The sequence below is a fragment of the Musca domestica genome, unplaced genomic scaffold, assembly GCF_030504385.1.
Source record: "Musca domestica strain aabys unplaced genomic scaffold, Musca_domestica.polishedcontigs.V.1.1 164, whole genome shotgun sequence".
Lineage (NCBI taxonomy): Eukaryota > Metazoa > Arthropoda > Insecta > Diptera > Muscidae > Musca > Musca domestica.
Window position 1 is genome coordinate 252,779 of NW_026712225.1, and position 14,453 is coordinate 267,231.

At 33.5% G+C, this 14,453-nt stretch overlaps 3 protein-coding genes across 3 annotated transcripts; 1 reads left to right on the forward strand and 2 right to left on the reverse strand.

Annotated features, from left to right (window-relative positions):
• Window positions 1–1,602: 1,602 nt before the first annotated feature.
• On the reverse strand, window positions 1,603–2,754 carry LOC131801511 (small ribosomal subunit protein eS27-like). Its single transcript, XM_059120269.1, has 3 exons — window positions 2,612–2,754; window positions 1,838–2,057; window positions 1,603–1,759 (listed from the first exon to the last, which is right to left on the reverse strand). Exons 1-3 carry the CDS (start codon window positions 2,615–2,617, stop codon window positions 1,731–1,733), a joined length of 255 nt encoding a protein of 84 aa, XP_058976252.1. The 5' UTR covers window positions 2,618–2,754; the 3' UTR covers window positions 1,603–1,730.
• A 3,608-nt stretch (window positions 2,755–6,362) lies between these two features.
• LOC131801524 (uncharacterized) lies at window positions 6,363–9,858 on the forward strand. Its single transcript, XM_059120282.1, has 3 exons — window positions 6,363–6,668; window positions 6,722–7,101; window positions 9,358–9,858. The coding sequence occupies exons 1-3, from the start codon at window positions 6,442–6,444 to the stop codon at window positions 9,765–9,767; spliced, it is 1,017 nt and encodes a 338-aa protein (XP_058976265.1). The 5' UTR covers window positions 6,363–6,441; the 3' UTR covers window positions 9,768–9,858.
• A 2,961-nt stretch (window positions 9,859–12,819) lies between these two features.
• Window positions 12,820–14,453, reverse strand: LOC131800515 (circadian clock-controlled protein daywake-like). Its single transcript, XM_059120283.1, has 4 exons — window positions 14,297–14,453; window positions 13,926–14,160; window positions 13,728–13,867; window positions 12,820–13,147 (listed from the first exon to the last, which is right to left on the reverse strand). Exons 1-4 carry the CDS (start codon window positions 14,352–14,354, stop codon window positions 12,849–12,851), a joined length of 732 nt encoding a protein of 243 aa, XP_058976266.1. The 5' UTR covers window positions 14,355–14,453; the 3' UTR covers window positions 12,820–12,848.

The window sequence follows — 14,453 nt, forward strand, 5'->3', positions numbered from 1 at the left end:
TTCAAGTCAGTAAAACAAATACCCCTGAAGAAATGTTTTTGTCCAAAAGATTTGTGGGTTCACACCAGGCCATGGCTTAATACAAGTATGTAATTTGAAGACAATCAAATTCTTAAATAACATTTTATAAGACTTATAATTATTCAAAATGTCGACACTCTGTGAGGGAGGTACTTGATAGAGTGAACCGATATTATTGTCTATTTTCGCACCTGACGTAGAATTGATGCAAACATTAGGATTTACAAAGTTGGAGCAAAATAGGATTATCCTTTTTCTTTCTGTGCAGTAAATTATTTTCTTTAAAAAAGTTGACATTTTGTGTGGGAGGTACAGAAGGAGTGGATCGACATTGCCCATCTCCGAACTCGATCTTAGTTTGATAATAATATTATGATGTACCAAGTTTGGAACCAATCGGACAATTCCTTCGAGATTTATCGTGCGCACCAGCCAGCCAGACGGACAGATGGACATCGCTAGATCGACTTCAAATGCCCTGAAATGGATTTGATCCAAAGAGAAATAGGGTATTAAATCGTTATTTCGATGATGCACGTTTTGGCCGTATCGAATGATATATGTATAACTTCTCTAACCATATGGCTGAGGGTATAAAAAGGAAAGTAAGGTACAAAAGGTAACGTACTTCGATCGTCTTTCCACATTTTTAATCATACATTTCATTTTATCCATCTCAATGGAAAAATTTGGTTAAAATAATCAAAACAGAATAACCATAGTGTAAGTCATACTACGCCATCATTTTTCGAGATGGTCTTCTACCCTAAAATAATTAATTTCACTCTATTTGCATAGAAAATAATACTATGTACTTATAGACTCCAATGTACGTCCAGATGGACTGTAATAAGATTTAAACAACGAAGTATGCATTTTCTTTTAGCACTAATCCAGATAAACTTATATCTATTTATGATCATATAATTTTCAGGCTCTTCTGTAAAACAATGTTGCCTAGGAAAGTTCGGTCAAAATTCATTTAGAATCCTTCGGAAGGGTTTTATTGCTATCTTCTATGAACGTATGCAAAACTTAATACACAACACAGGGGCCTGAAATTGTATTAAGTCGTTGACAAATATGGTCATTTAAAATGAGTTTTACTTTGGGGATGGCACAATTCTTGCCTGGTTTTTAATCTGTATTACAATTTGCTAAAGCTTGCATATTACGCTTATATTACAATGTCCCTCTGTTCTGGCACAGAATCTATCAAATATTTTTAAGATGTCTGAACGAAACTTATAGTAAGTCAGCTTAATACAATTCAGTCAAGATATGGCTAGTCAACTGCTTGTGATGCCACATTCAATATAAAATTTTCCATTTTCATCATTTCCACGTTCAACACAATACAAAAATTTACTAAAATATCTCTCACAAACCCTGAATTAAACACAATGATAACCTTTAAGTTTCTGTATTCATGGAATAGCACTTTTTTCAAATTTACATTTTTTTCTTGTTTTGCAAAAATATCCTCCTTTGATTTGTATACAACAATAAACAGCACCTATACACCAGAGCTCAGCAGCCCATGTCCATCATTCATGCATGTTTTAAAATTGTTCCAATCAATTTTGTGTTCACATCTCTTTTAAGCTTTTCACAACGAAAAGGTTTTTATTGATTTATGATCTGGATGTTAAAAAATTATAATTTGAAAAAAATTCAATGGAGGCAGCAAAGAAACTAAAACGTCACATTTATTGAGGCTTCCTTCTGAAAGAGCAACCTGTAAATTGGAAAACAAAAACAACATTATTAATGGATTCACATATTGGTGAGGGAAAAGCATGCAGTGGGAACTTACCTTCTGTGAGCTTAGCGCGACCACCGGTTGGCTGGCACAAGATGGTAGCACATCCCGCACATACAACAACGCCTTGAGCGTGGCTGAAGACGGTTGTGATTCTGTAGCAGCCGGGGCACTTAACATCCATGAAGTAGGAGTTGGGGTGTTGCACCAAGCGCTTCAGCTTGTGTTTACGCTTCTCTTGAGCGGGCAATGGGTGTAACAAATCTTTGGCTAGCTGCAAAACAATAAATTGACAACATTAGTCACCATCACTTTGGAGACATGATCTCCAGAGGTCCACGCCTTAAAATGTTGGTATCAACAGAAGAAAAAATTGCAAAACTTGGTTGTCCATGCCCAGAGAATGTGGAGGGAGGTTATGTCTTAAAGTTGTTTATCAGTACCACTTCTTCGAGTTCATTGTTTCACCGTATGCTAATTTCCAGACAAAATTTTTTTGTTGGAAAATTTCACAACATTCTGAAACTTTATCCATTAGTTATCACTTATCAATTGCATTGGTCGGTCATATTGCAGCTATTTGCTGACATTCATTCACTCATAAAAGAAATGCCATGTGTATGTTATTCCCTCTCTTTTACTCGTCTCACGCACAACCACACAACAGACACAAATTTATTCATTTTTGCCACTTTCCACAAGATTTCGCTAGTTTTCCCATGTTTTTCATGCAACACTAGGACTTGCAAACAATTTGTGCATATTTTCCGAACAGTTTTGCAATTTTTTCGTTTATTTTAAGGCATTTTTCTGAAAATTTTCACCCACCGGCATGTTTATTCTTTCACAGCTAACACGGAAAAGGAAGTAGATTATGGGCGAGCGAAGTTAGATGTGGTTTATATGTATGACAATTTCACCACTAGAAACACTAGTGCCATCTATCAGTGCATAGTATTCAGGGTTGCATTTCCATGGGATAACAGGGTAATCACAAGGAACGCAAAATATGTACATGTTTGTTTTGCACTTAAAATCGCGTTTTGATGCATATTTTTTCGAGTATTGGTTTGTTTTACAGTTAATATATTTTTCTTCTTATTTCAGCATATATGTTAATCAGTATTTATGTGATTTTTTATAGTTTCATTACAAAACATTTTTATGTATGTGTGAGTCGCCCTGTTCATATATTTGTGAAATTATAAGAGTGTTACCAGATGGCTGCATGGAGTTATTAATTTCATGACATTTGTTAATTTCTTACCACAGTACGTCGGAGCACAGTGTTTAATAAAATGTAACCAAGTTGTATGGGGTAACAATCGATTTCATTCTAGTTGTGGTTCTAAAGAATACACTTACACATGTTGATAGTATTAACAAAACGCTTTATATATTTTTGTTATGATATAAAAGCACCGTAATCTCTCTCGAAATAAATTTTGCAAAAATTAACAAAAATCAACGAAAAATATTGTAACAAAAGAAAAAGTAGAAACATTTTCCCCGAACAAAAACATGAAAACACTAAAACGATCCTATAGACAACATATAAGAACTGTGGTAGATAATTGGTTAAAGATATTTTAAGACATTGGTTCTAGCATGGCAAAATCAGAAAGGTAGTTTAACTTCGAAGGAAGTGGGAAAAATGCAACTCTGTCATTGTTATAGCCTCCATCATAGTATGAATGGTATATTAAGTTTGCCATTCCGAAATATACATTTTAGACCCTATAAAGTATATATATTCTTGATCAGTATTAAATTCTATGTCGATTTAGCGATGTCCGTCCGTCTATCAGTCTGTGGAAATCACTCTAGCTTTCGAACGAAATTAAGTAGATTGATAACATTTTACTCAGATGTATATCATGTCTGCAGGACTCTTGCTATTGCAAATGGCTCATGTACGTCCACGTTTTGGTATCGCTCCCATATAACGGTATCACCCGAAATTCGGTATTTTGATGATTTTAGCGACATTATTTACTGGAATTGTTTCAAATTTGGTATTTGAAATTTGTACAGAATACTATAGCATATGACAGGAGATTGTCTGTGTAGGTCCACGTCTACGTATAGTCCCCATATAACGGTACCTCCCGATATTCGGCACTTTGATGATTTTAGCGACATTATTTACCAGAATTGTTTCAAATTTGGTATTTGAAGTTTGTACTGAATACTACAGCATATGACAGAAAATTTTGTGTGCAGGTCCACGTCTTCCTATAGCCCCCATATAACGGTACATCCCGATATTCGGTATTTTAATGATTTTAGCGACATTATTCATCGGAATTTTTTCAAATTTGGTATGTGAAGTTCGTAATGAATACTACAGCCTATGACAGAAAAGTGTCTGTGCAGGTCCATGTCTTCGCATAGCCCCATACCTCCCATTATTCGGTATTTTGATGATTTAAGCGACATTATTTACTGGAATGGTTTCAAATTTAGTACTTTAAGTTCGTAATGGGTACTACGGTCTAAGGCAGAAAATTGTCTGTGCATGTCCACATTTTGGTATAGCCCCCATATAATAGTAACTCCGTATATTTATGATTTTAGCCACATTATTCAAAGATTTTCTTTTTAAGTTTCGCATTTGAATAATGGCTTATGACAAAAGTTGCCTATGCAGGTCCAAGTCGTCGTATAGACTTTTTAACGGATTTTATTTTTTTTAATGCCAAATTCCTTCCAAATGGTGGATGGTATTCAAAGTTCGGCCCGGCCGATCTTACAGCTTTTTTACTTGTTTAAATTAGAATTTTAGAGCACACAACAATTGGTAGAGATTACTTCAAAAAATTGTCTACCAAATTAAAAAAGAAACAGGAGTACAGTATTGCTTTATTCGAAAATTGTAAAATTTATTCCAACTTAACGTCAAACGAATTAATTTTTTTTCAACTAAATTTGAAGAATTTCATGCTTTTTTCTATTCACGATTCACGTCGAAGTCGCGATTTTTGACAGCCAGGTGCCCTTATGAATATCGATATGATAAAGGAACTTAAAAGCTCCAATGTAAACAATGTTGTTCAACTTCAAAACAACTGGGAAAATGCAACTATAGGCTGGAGTCCTATTGTGTCAAATAGTCACTTAAGTATTCAACAGTTGATTTTGTTTTTTTTTTTCAACTGAATTTGAAATAATTTTGAGATTTTCTTTTTTATTTAAAATAATATTCAGTAATATACAAACTGAGTATATGTTTTGACAGAATAGGGGCATCAAAAAAAAAAATTGTACTTAGGAGGTAGATTGGTTTTGCCTTCTATTTATGTGCTATGAAATCTTTTGCAAAAATATGATATACAATTGTATCAAAAGTTTCCATTGACAAAAATAAAAAAGGAAAGATCCTAGTGTAAAGAGACAAGTATTGCTTATAAATTAATGATGGCTTCTTTAAGCCATAGACTCAAAGTATGACATGAAGTAATAAATCTTTGAATAAAAAAAGATGATTCTACCCACAATATCAGGTTCTTTAAGATTTTTGTCGTGTATTTATATATGCATATGTAGTTAATGTTTTACAATGTCATAATAAATAAATGCGAAAAAAATGCATTCATTACTTGAGGGTTTGTCAAATTTTTAATATTTGTTCTACTACAAAGAATAGAATTGTTGAATTTCTTCCGATTCTGTTTGTATAATGTCATATTCAAACGTAAAAAGTAGCAGATGTCTCGTAATAAGTGTAGCACCCGTGTGTGTCTTTATTACGTTCATGTGCTCTATCATGATATGTTTTATGTAAAATACATGGAAAAGTAGTGTTACAAATTGTGTGAACTTTCCATGAAACAAGTATTTAACAAGTGCAATAACTTCTGTCCAGAGCTGCCGATTAAATGTTTTCTTTTTTCAAAATTCCAACAATAATAAACTTGCATGAAAAACGTGATTTGATGCATCTCATAAAGGGATGGAGTGTAAACAATGCATAACACAGCCATTAAAAAAACACAACACGTCCACTACTACTTCAACTCTAAATGAGTTGGCAACACTAATACGCTCAAGTATTACCAAACCAAAAAACACTTCGGATCATTTCAAATTGAAAAACGGCCAAACTGTGCAGCAATTTTCCTTTTTCACGTTGGCCTTTGGAAGAAACACAAGTGAAATACTTTGAACAAGTAAGAATTTATCAATTTTTTCATATCTCTGTATACAAAAGTATTATATTTCCTTTCCTAGTATAAGAAATGTATTCCCTTAATGGCTGCCCCGAAAAAGATGCATTGCAAATAAATATGGAAATTATTTCGAAGGAGTTAAATGATTTGGTGGTTACGCATGTGAAAGATTGTGGAACAGTGGTTGCGGACAAAATGCAGCACTCAGGAAACCAGAATATTATTAGCAGTATTCCTCCCAAGTTTGCTGGGACGCAATATGTTAACAATTGTCATCAAAGTCCGTATATGTTGACCAACCAGTATCAGCTAAATCCTAATTCGCTTGGAGATACCTATATGAATCATTCTTTTGCATCACATGAATCACAACTTCCCCAGGGAAATGCAAACAGCATTACTGCATCAAATGCCCCATGTTTCTCTACTTCTGGTTATTCTGGACCAGCACTTAATAGTGCTTATACAACACCTCTTGGTTATGCTCCTATGCAACCTTATCGGAGACAGCAAATGAATGCTCACAAAATCAACTCTCCTCCCCTATTATCTATAGCCGCTACAGACAATCTTAATGGCCCGCACAGTGCATCTGGAGGATCATATAAAAAGTTCGTTAAACCAAATACCAGATTCAACATGATGTCAAAAAATCATGATTATGATTATAAAAACATTGTTGTGGATCTCTTGGCGTTGGGTATTAGAAAGGATGGGTAAGTCAATATTTTTCCAAAATATGCCACATGTTTCAATTTTTCTCTTTCAGAAAAGAGCCCAATTTGGTGCTGCGTCTGTTTGGCCTCTTTCGTGACTTGCACATTGCCATTGGCGAACAACCACCAATAATCGAACCCCCTACATCAAATGAAAGTGTTTATGTGCCAACATTTGCCCCATTACCCAAAATTGTTTTACCTTGCACCATGAGTGTGCAGTGTCAGGTGAAATATGCCACAACCCAGGTAGCTACTTTTCTGTATGCCATGAAACGTTTGATGGCTGTGAATATCGTTTACGATCATAATTTGAATGCCGAATGTGAATTATATATCATAAAGTTACGTCAAATGTTGGCCCAGTTTGAAATGTACAAATTCGTCGAGTTGAAACACAAACGTGGACAGTTTATCAATGAGAGTGTAAGAGGTAAGTAGAATGAAAAAAATCGTATTTGAATTGGAGTTTCTAAATTTTTTTTAAATTTAATGAATGAAAGTTAAGAAGATATGTAACCGGGTCTTTGTAATCGATATTAATTTTTTGTTACCAGACCTCTACTGCTATCGAAATCTATCTCTAACCAGAGTCGAAAGATACCTTTGCCCTAAAAGAATTAAATTAATACGATATTCAACTTTCTCGACTTCGTCATTAGATAAAGACAATGACCTTGAACACAATTTGTATAGCTCGAAACCTTGCTTGTGGATACTATCAAATGCATTTCTAAAAGTGGAACTGAGTGTTATTAAAGCTTTTTATACTTTACACCACATAGTGGTAAGGGTTATGTCTTTGTGCATTTTTTTGTAACACGGAAAAGGAAGCGAGATAGACCCATAATTCCTTTTGATGATCTGCATAGAATTACATTCTGAGTCGATTTATGCATGTCCGCCCGTCTGTCCATGTATCATTGTAAACGAAGTACAGGTCGCATTGTCCGAAGAAATTTTGCACAAGTCATTTCTTTGACCCAAGGATGAACCCTATTGAAATTGTAGGAAATCAGTCAATATATCTTTGCCCGATTTGCCTTTTATTGTGCACCAAACGTGTAATATCAGCCCAAAAAGTATGGAATTTTTACATACGACCAAATTAAGCCTGAAAATATAAATATGCCAAATTCAGATATAGCTATAGCTCCCATATATATTCTTCATCCGATTTGTTAAATTTCTCGTCCACAGCCGTAATATACACTCCGCAACGACGATATTCGAGGAAATATATCAAATAAACCTTAGAAATGCCAAGTTTTTTCGAGATCGGTTCAGATTTGGATCTAGCTCCCATACATATCTTCGTCCGATTTGTCTTTTATTGTGTCCCAAGGGTGTAATATTAGCACAAATGGGATAGAATTAGAATTTAGAATTGAGCCTAGAAATAAGTATGTGAAATGTGGTGAAGATCGGTTGAGATATAGATATAGCTCCAATATATATTGTTCATTCGATTTGTCATTTTTGTTCAGATTTGGATTTAGCTCCCATATATATTATATATTTTTTATCCGATTTCAAGTTAATTGTGCACCAAATGGGTAATATAATACCGAATTGAAAAGGCACAAATGTCTTGGCAAATTTAGTAGAAATCGATTCAGAGGAGGATATTCCTCTTATATATTAAAGTAATGGTTGTAGTTATGACCTTGAATTTACTTTATCAAAACTTCTTAAGACACAAAAACAATTTAAACCCATACTTAAACCTCCTAATTTGTTGTTGGAAATGTTGAGGCAAATTACAAATTTTGTTTGGCTGGTGTCGTTTTTGTTCTGGTTGGGTTTAAATTGAAAAGTTTTAAATTGGTGATTGGACAGCCATGTTCTGACAGAATCTCTTCTGAAAAGGTTAATGTATATTATATCTGCAAGACTTTTGATATTGAAAATGGACCATGTGGGTCCACGTTTTGGTATAGCCCCCGTATGACGGAACCTCCCGATATTCCGTATTTTGATGACTTTAGCGACATTATATACCGGAATTGCTTCAAATTTGGTACGTAATGGATACTACAGCCTATTACAGAAAATTGTCTATGCATGTCCACGTTTTGGTATAGCCCCTATATAACGGTACCTCCCGATATTCGATATTTTGATGATTTTAGCAACATTATTCACCGATTTTTTCTTTAAGTTTAAGTAACCTATGCAGGTCCATGTCGTCGTATAGACCCTAATATTACATTCGGTATTATTAAGATTTTAACCGAATTTTTAACGGATTTTGTGGTTTTTGAGAACTGCCAAATTCGTTTCAAATAGTGGAGGGTATTCAAAGTTCGGCCCGGCCGAACTTACAGCTTTTTTACTTGTTTTTAAATAAGTTTCTTATTCGATGGACATATCCTTTTACCAACTCATCTCTAAAATTTAAAAAAAATGCGATTTGTTCGCCACTGGTTATTAAATTAATTATTTACCCAAGTGACAAGTGAATATCTCAGACAAATACAAGTGATGATGAGGATTGGTGGCTCTTTCCGAAACCTAGGTATTCCCTGCCTTACCCCCTGGTAAACATTATCATCTTTCTTTACTAACAAACGTTCTTTTATAAAAACAACAACAATGGGATTAAGTCCGATTATTTTGCAACAGTTACATTTTTTATAGTTTATATTTATTAAAAAAAAGTACTAATTGGGAAAAAATGCGTTCTTAGTGCATGCTGAACATTTGGAAAAAATCATGGAGCAAATGAACCATCAGATACGAGAAGTAAATCTACGTGTTATTGCAGCCGATTGGTTTATAGCCAAGAAGTATGGACGTAACATGGGAGTTACTCCCAAGGCTGCAACTAAACCAGCTGATCTGCCGTATACGATCGATAATGGGGTCATTAATGAAATATTACAACTCTGTGCTCCAACCGCCAATGCCAAAGAAGCAGCTGACGGCTTGGATAATGCAGCAAACGGTGTGACCCAAATAAACTCGGCTAATGCAGAGTTGTCCAGAGCAGCTGCCGTAGACAACCATGCTGCTACTACTGCTGTTGGTGCCACATGTTTAACTAAATTTAATGGCCATCCAGCTCATAATCGCCAACCGGTTTTTTATATTGGTTAAAGGCCATCAATCAATCTGTGATGATTGCGTGAAAAAATGCTTTATTACACAAATTTATATATATTAATTTTTAATTATTTTCAAAAACAAAATATTAGCTTGTAGTTTTGTTTTATATGCCTATTTTAAGTATTTTCTTTTGAAATATTAGTTTGTAGTTCCATTCCATTTTTAGAATCTTTTTCTGTATGACGATACAAAGGGCAATGTGAAGAAAACACCATTCCAAATTAGTTTTTAAAATTTTCGTATTTTCAATTAAAATTTTAAAAATTACATTTTAAAAATTATATTTTACAATTTTAAAAATTACATTTGGAATGACGTTTTTCCTTTGCATTCACTTTCGTATTGTCCTACAGAAAAAGGCCTTTATTAATTATTTGTTTAGGTTTAAGTTTTTATAACTTAAAATTGTAAATATTTTTGTTCAATTTATTTATACTTTTTAATTGTTTGTACATATTATTTTAAATTATTTATACAATATTATAATTATTTAACAATTTTTTCGTAATTATTTCTCTAACAAACTTTTTGTAATTATTTTAGTGGATATTTTTTTATTCCACTTTATTTATATTCTCCGTTTTTCTATTGTTGCATTTGCTTGTTTTGTAATGGATTATTTGATTTATTTTCCCCTTTTATTGTAATTATTTATGTCTTCTTGTATTTGTAGTCTTTGTTTTACAATTTTCCCCAAATTCCAAGCACAATTGTGCAAGTTTTTAGTTATACTTAATTTGAGGTCCTATCTTAAGGTTTGTTATTCAAATCCCTAAGCATCTATAATATAACAAAAATAATTTAACGAAAAACCTCTTTCGAAACTCATACTTTCAGTTTTATTAATATTTTAGAAGTCCTATATTTTTAAATGCGTTATGGGATCTTTTGATCTTTAAATGGAATCTATTTGATACTCTTTCTGAAGCAATGTAATATACATATTTTGAAATCCCCCACATTTCTGGATTGAAACTGAATTTTTTATTTAAAATTTTGGAAAAAACATTCCAAAATACTTCGTTAAAACAACCCTTTGAATAATCAATTTTTTCTTACAAATCCATTGGCTTTCATAAAATTTATTAAAAATGTCTTAATACTTCAAGATGATACATTAAACCCCTAAATAAGTGGATTCCTGAGGTTTTGTTATTTCAAAGTTTCAGACAACCGTCCATAATATTCGGTTGAAGTAACCTGAATAGTCTCTCTGTTGAAGCAACCTCCTGCATAATCTCCTGTTTTTTAATTTGTTAGAAATCTTTAGGGCTACAATAATAGGTTTAACATAAAACATTTCTAAGTTTCCAAAATTGATTTTTGATTTTTGTTTTCATAAAATTTGTTAAAAATGTCTTCGATTTTAGATATCTCAACATGATACATTTAATCCCTAAATTAGTAGATTTAAACCGTTCCTAATACTCAATGTTCTCCTGAATAAGCTTCATTTTAATTTATTACAAATACTTAAGTTAGCCTTGAACACCCAAATTTTCCTAGCACTCCAATTGTTTTTAATTTTCTGTTTTCCCAAAATTTGTCAAAAATATCTTTGAGTTTTAATCTTTTACATGAAATCTAAACATATTTTTTGTTGCAAAGTTTAGGATTATTTTAACACATTTAACATTTATACAATGAATTATTTCTTTTTTTGCAATGGAAACTATTTTTAAATTCCTTTAAGAATTAATTCACTTAATGAATACAAAAACATATGCTAGTCTTTTGAATTATTTGCTTTTAACAATATCCATTTTTAATGTTCAATGATTTTATTTATTTTCAAAAATAAAATTGAATTCCAATTATATTTTGTTTTATTTCTTAACCTTTCAAAGTGGTGATCAATAATATTTAGCTTCCTCCCGCCTCCTCCTAACATACCCTGGATGTATAAAGCTGCGTTTGGCTCAAAGATGAAAGAAGGCACGGCAGCCGGAGTCTTTTATGAGCAACTAGGAATGGTCTATTCCCAAGTTGGGTAGAAATTGCAAATTGATCATTAAAGCGGCATGCTTGATTAAAACTATAGAGAATGAAAGCGGTTGCTGTTTATGTGGATAGTCAAGCGGCTCTTCTACAATCAATTCCGATCCAGTCCTGAGGAGTAGAATGCCCCATCTTATCTTCATTGTACCATACATCGAACGGTATGGAGGTTATATTAAGTTTGTCATTCGTATAGCCTCCATATAACGGCTCCTCCCGATATTCGGTATTTTGATGATTTTGGCAACATTATTAACCGGAATGGTTTCAAATTTGGTATTTGAAGTTCGTAAGGGATATTACAGCCTACGACAGAAAATTGTCTGTGCAAGTCCACGTCTTCGTGTAGCCCATATAACGGTACCTCCCCATATTCGGTATTTTGATGATTTTAGCGACATTATTCACCGGACTTGTTTCAAATTTATTATTTGAAGTTCTTAATGGATACTACAGCTTAGGACAGAAAATTGTCTGTGCAGATCCACGTCATTATTCACCGATTTTTTTCAAGTTTCGCATTTGATTATTGTAATGACTTATGACAAAAGTATCCTACGCAGGTCCACGTCGTCGTATGTATAGACCCTAATATAACGGCTAAATTCGGTATTTTTAAGATGTGAACAGAATTTTTAACGGATTTATTTTTTTTTAAATTGCTATATTTGTTCCCAATGATGGAAGGCGTTTAAAGCTCGGCCCGGCTTTACAGCTTTATTACTTGTGATAGTATTATCACCGCTGTCCATGTGATGAGATGTGTGGGCGTTTATCTCGTGCCGTATATTTTCATATTCCTTGCATTAAAAAAGGCGTAAAAATCAACTAAATAATGATCCTACCTATGACGGATGAAAAGGTCTACGAACTTGATTGCAATTGAATTCTGACTTTAAAAAAGGGCCAGTAAACGCATCTCCATTAATATAATAATTGTGGTTATAAAGGCATTGGTATTAAACATTGAAATATTAGAATTTTGACAGGCATAATTCTACTTACTTTGTTGAGTACCTTAAAAGAAATTAACACACAATAACAATATTTTTATAAAATTTATTTTTCATAAATTCATTGGAAATATTCAGCATAAGGTTGGTGTGCAAAGAATTTACCAATATATGACTTAAAAACCAAACCCAGAGCTTTGCTGAGACCCGGCTGAATTTCATGGAATATCTCACTCCAATTGGCATTTAAGAAATCATTTGTTGACGCCTGCAATGCTGCATCACCATCGAATAAGTGGTCAAAGAAAAAGTGTACATTGTCGGGTTCAAATTGCAACTTGACATGCTCTAAGGCGGCGTAGATTTTTCCATCCTTTTCGACTTTTTTGAAATCCCATGAAAAGTCGAATTTTATATTTTCTTGCAAAAATTAAATATGAATTATGGAAATTAAAAAAAAAAAATTGTGACCTGTTGACGATACCAAAACGAATGAATGAGAATGAAAAGCACGAAACTCACGTCGCAGTGGCCGAAAGATGGTTCGTGAGCTGAACATATCGTAATATACCATTCGGCAAATATTGAAAAATTAGCTCGGGCTCGTGGTAAAGCCATTGAAATTCCAAAAAATGCAAGAACTTACATCGCAACAGAAAGAAAATAGACTTAAAAGAGCTAAAGAGTGGTGAACTGCCGAATTTGGTTTTCTCCGATGAGAAAACATTCATCAAACATCAGCAGTTTGTAAACAAACAAAATGATCGTGTTTACTTGCCAAAGAGGTCAGGTCAAATATCGAAGTGTCGATCAGAACCACTTTTGACGCCAATTTCATTCTTGCAGGTTCTGGAACAAGTCATATGTTTCTCACAACAAACTTTTTAGCCACATGGGCTCACCTTATATAGGCCTTGTTTAATTTGAATGACAATTTGGAATGGTGCTTTTCGTTTGCCTTCACTTTCGTATCGCCATAGAGAAACTGGCCTATACTTACTGCATTTAATTTCAGAATTTCCATCGCCCTTAATCGGCAACACCAGTACATTGCCATCAAGCATATATTTGCCCTTGATTGTTAAGGAGTCCAGGGAGCCCGCTATAACATTGCGACCACTTAAATCTTCCTTTAAGCCCCTAAAAACAAAAACATTTTTAACATTTCTCTTATCTTTTAGGCGATGGACGGACTTACTGGAACTTTTCTAATTTGATGTCCTTGAAACCTTCTACAATTACATCCTTCAGTTTGATATCCACATTCACAGGACTTGCGGGATTTCTGGCCACATTTAACGTTTTCAGGGAAAATGGATCGATTGGCAGCAAATTGACATCTGCAACACCACTGATGTGATTCTTTAGAATATCAGCTGCGCCTTTTATGAAGCAGGGCTCATCGCCGTGTTTGCATTTGGGAAAGTTGGATGCTAAAAACAACAAATATGTGTGATTATATAGTAATAGTAAATAATATTGGTAAACAATAATAGTAAATAATAATAGTTATAATAATGGTTAAAATAATTATAAGGCTGATAATAACAGAAAAGTCGGTTCACTTACGATATCCTCCATAGGCAATTTGTAGAATAAGAAACGTTATAAAAATGCAAAATTTCATTGTCAACCGAATTTTTGGCCGTTCCACCTGCTGCTCCAACTGTTTGTAGTGCACTTCTAAATATTTTTCTTTTGTCTGCCAAATTTATATGTCTACTAT

Excerpts from the sequence above, each read along its gene's own strand:
- LOC131801511 (XM_059120269.1), bottom strand. Across the intron at positions 1,760-1,837 it reads TCGCGCTAAGCTCACAGAAG|GTTGCTCTTTCAGAAGGAAG; the intron begins GTAAGTTCCCAC and ends TCCAATTTACAG.
- LOC131801524 (XM_059120282.1), top strand. The coding sequence starts at position 6,442 with ATGCAACCTTATCGGAGACAGCAAATGAATGCTCACAAAATCAACTCT. Across the intron at positions 6,669-6,721 it reads TTGGGTATTAGAAAGGATGG|AAAAGAGCCCAATTTGGTGC; the intron begins GTAAGTCAATAT and ends TTTCTCTTTCAG. Across the intron at positions 7,102-9,357 it reads TATCAATGAGAGTGTAAGAG|TGCATGCTGAACATTTGGAA; the intron begins GTAAGTAGAATG and ends ATGCGTTCTTAG.
- LOC131800515 (XM_059120283.1), bottom strand. The coding sequence starts at position 14,354 with ATGAAATTTTGCATTTTTATAACGTTTCTTATTCTACAAATTGCCTAT. Across the intron at positions 14,161-14,296 it reads AATTGCCTATGGAGGATATC|CATCCAACTTTCCCAAATGC; the intron begins GTAAGTGAACCG and ends TGTTGTTTTTAG. Across the intron at positions 13,868-13,925 it reads ATCAAATTAGAAAAGTTCCA|GGGCTTAAAGGAAGATTTAA; the intron begins GTAAGTCCGTCC and ends TTTTGTTTTTAG.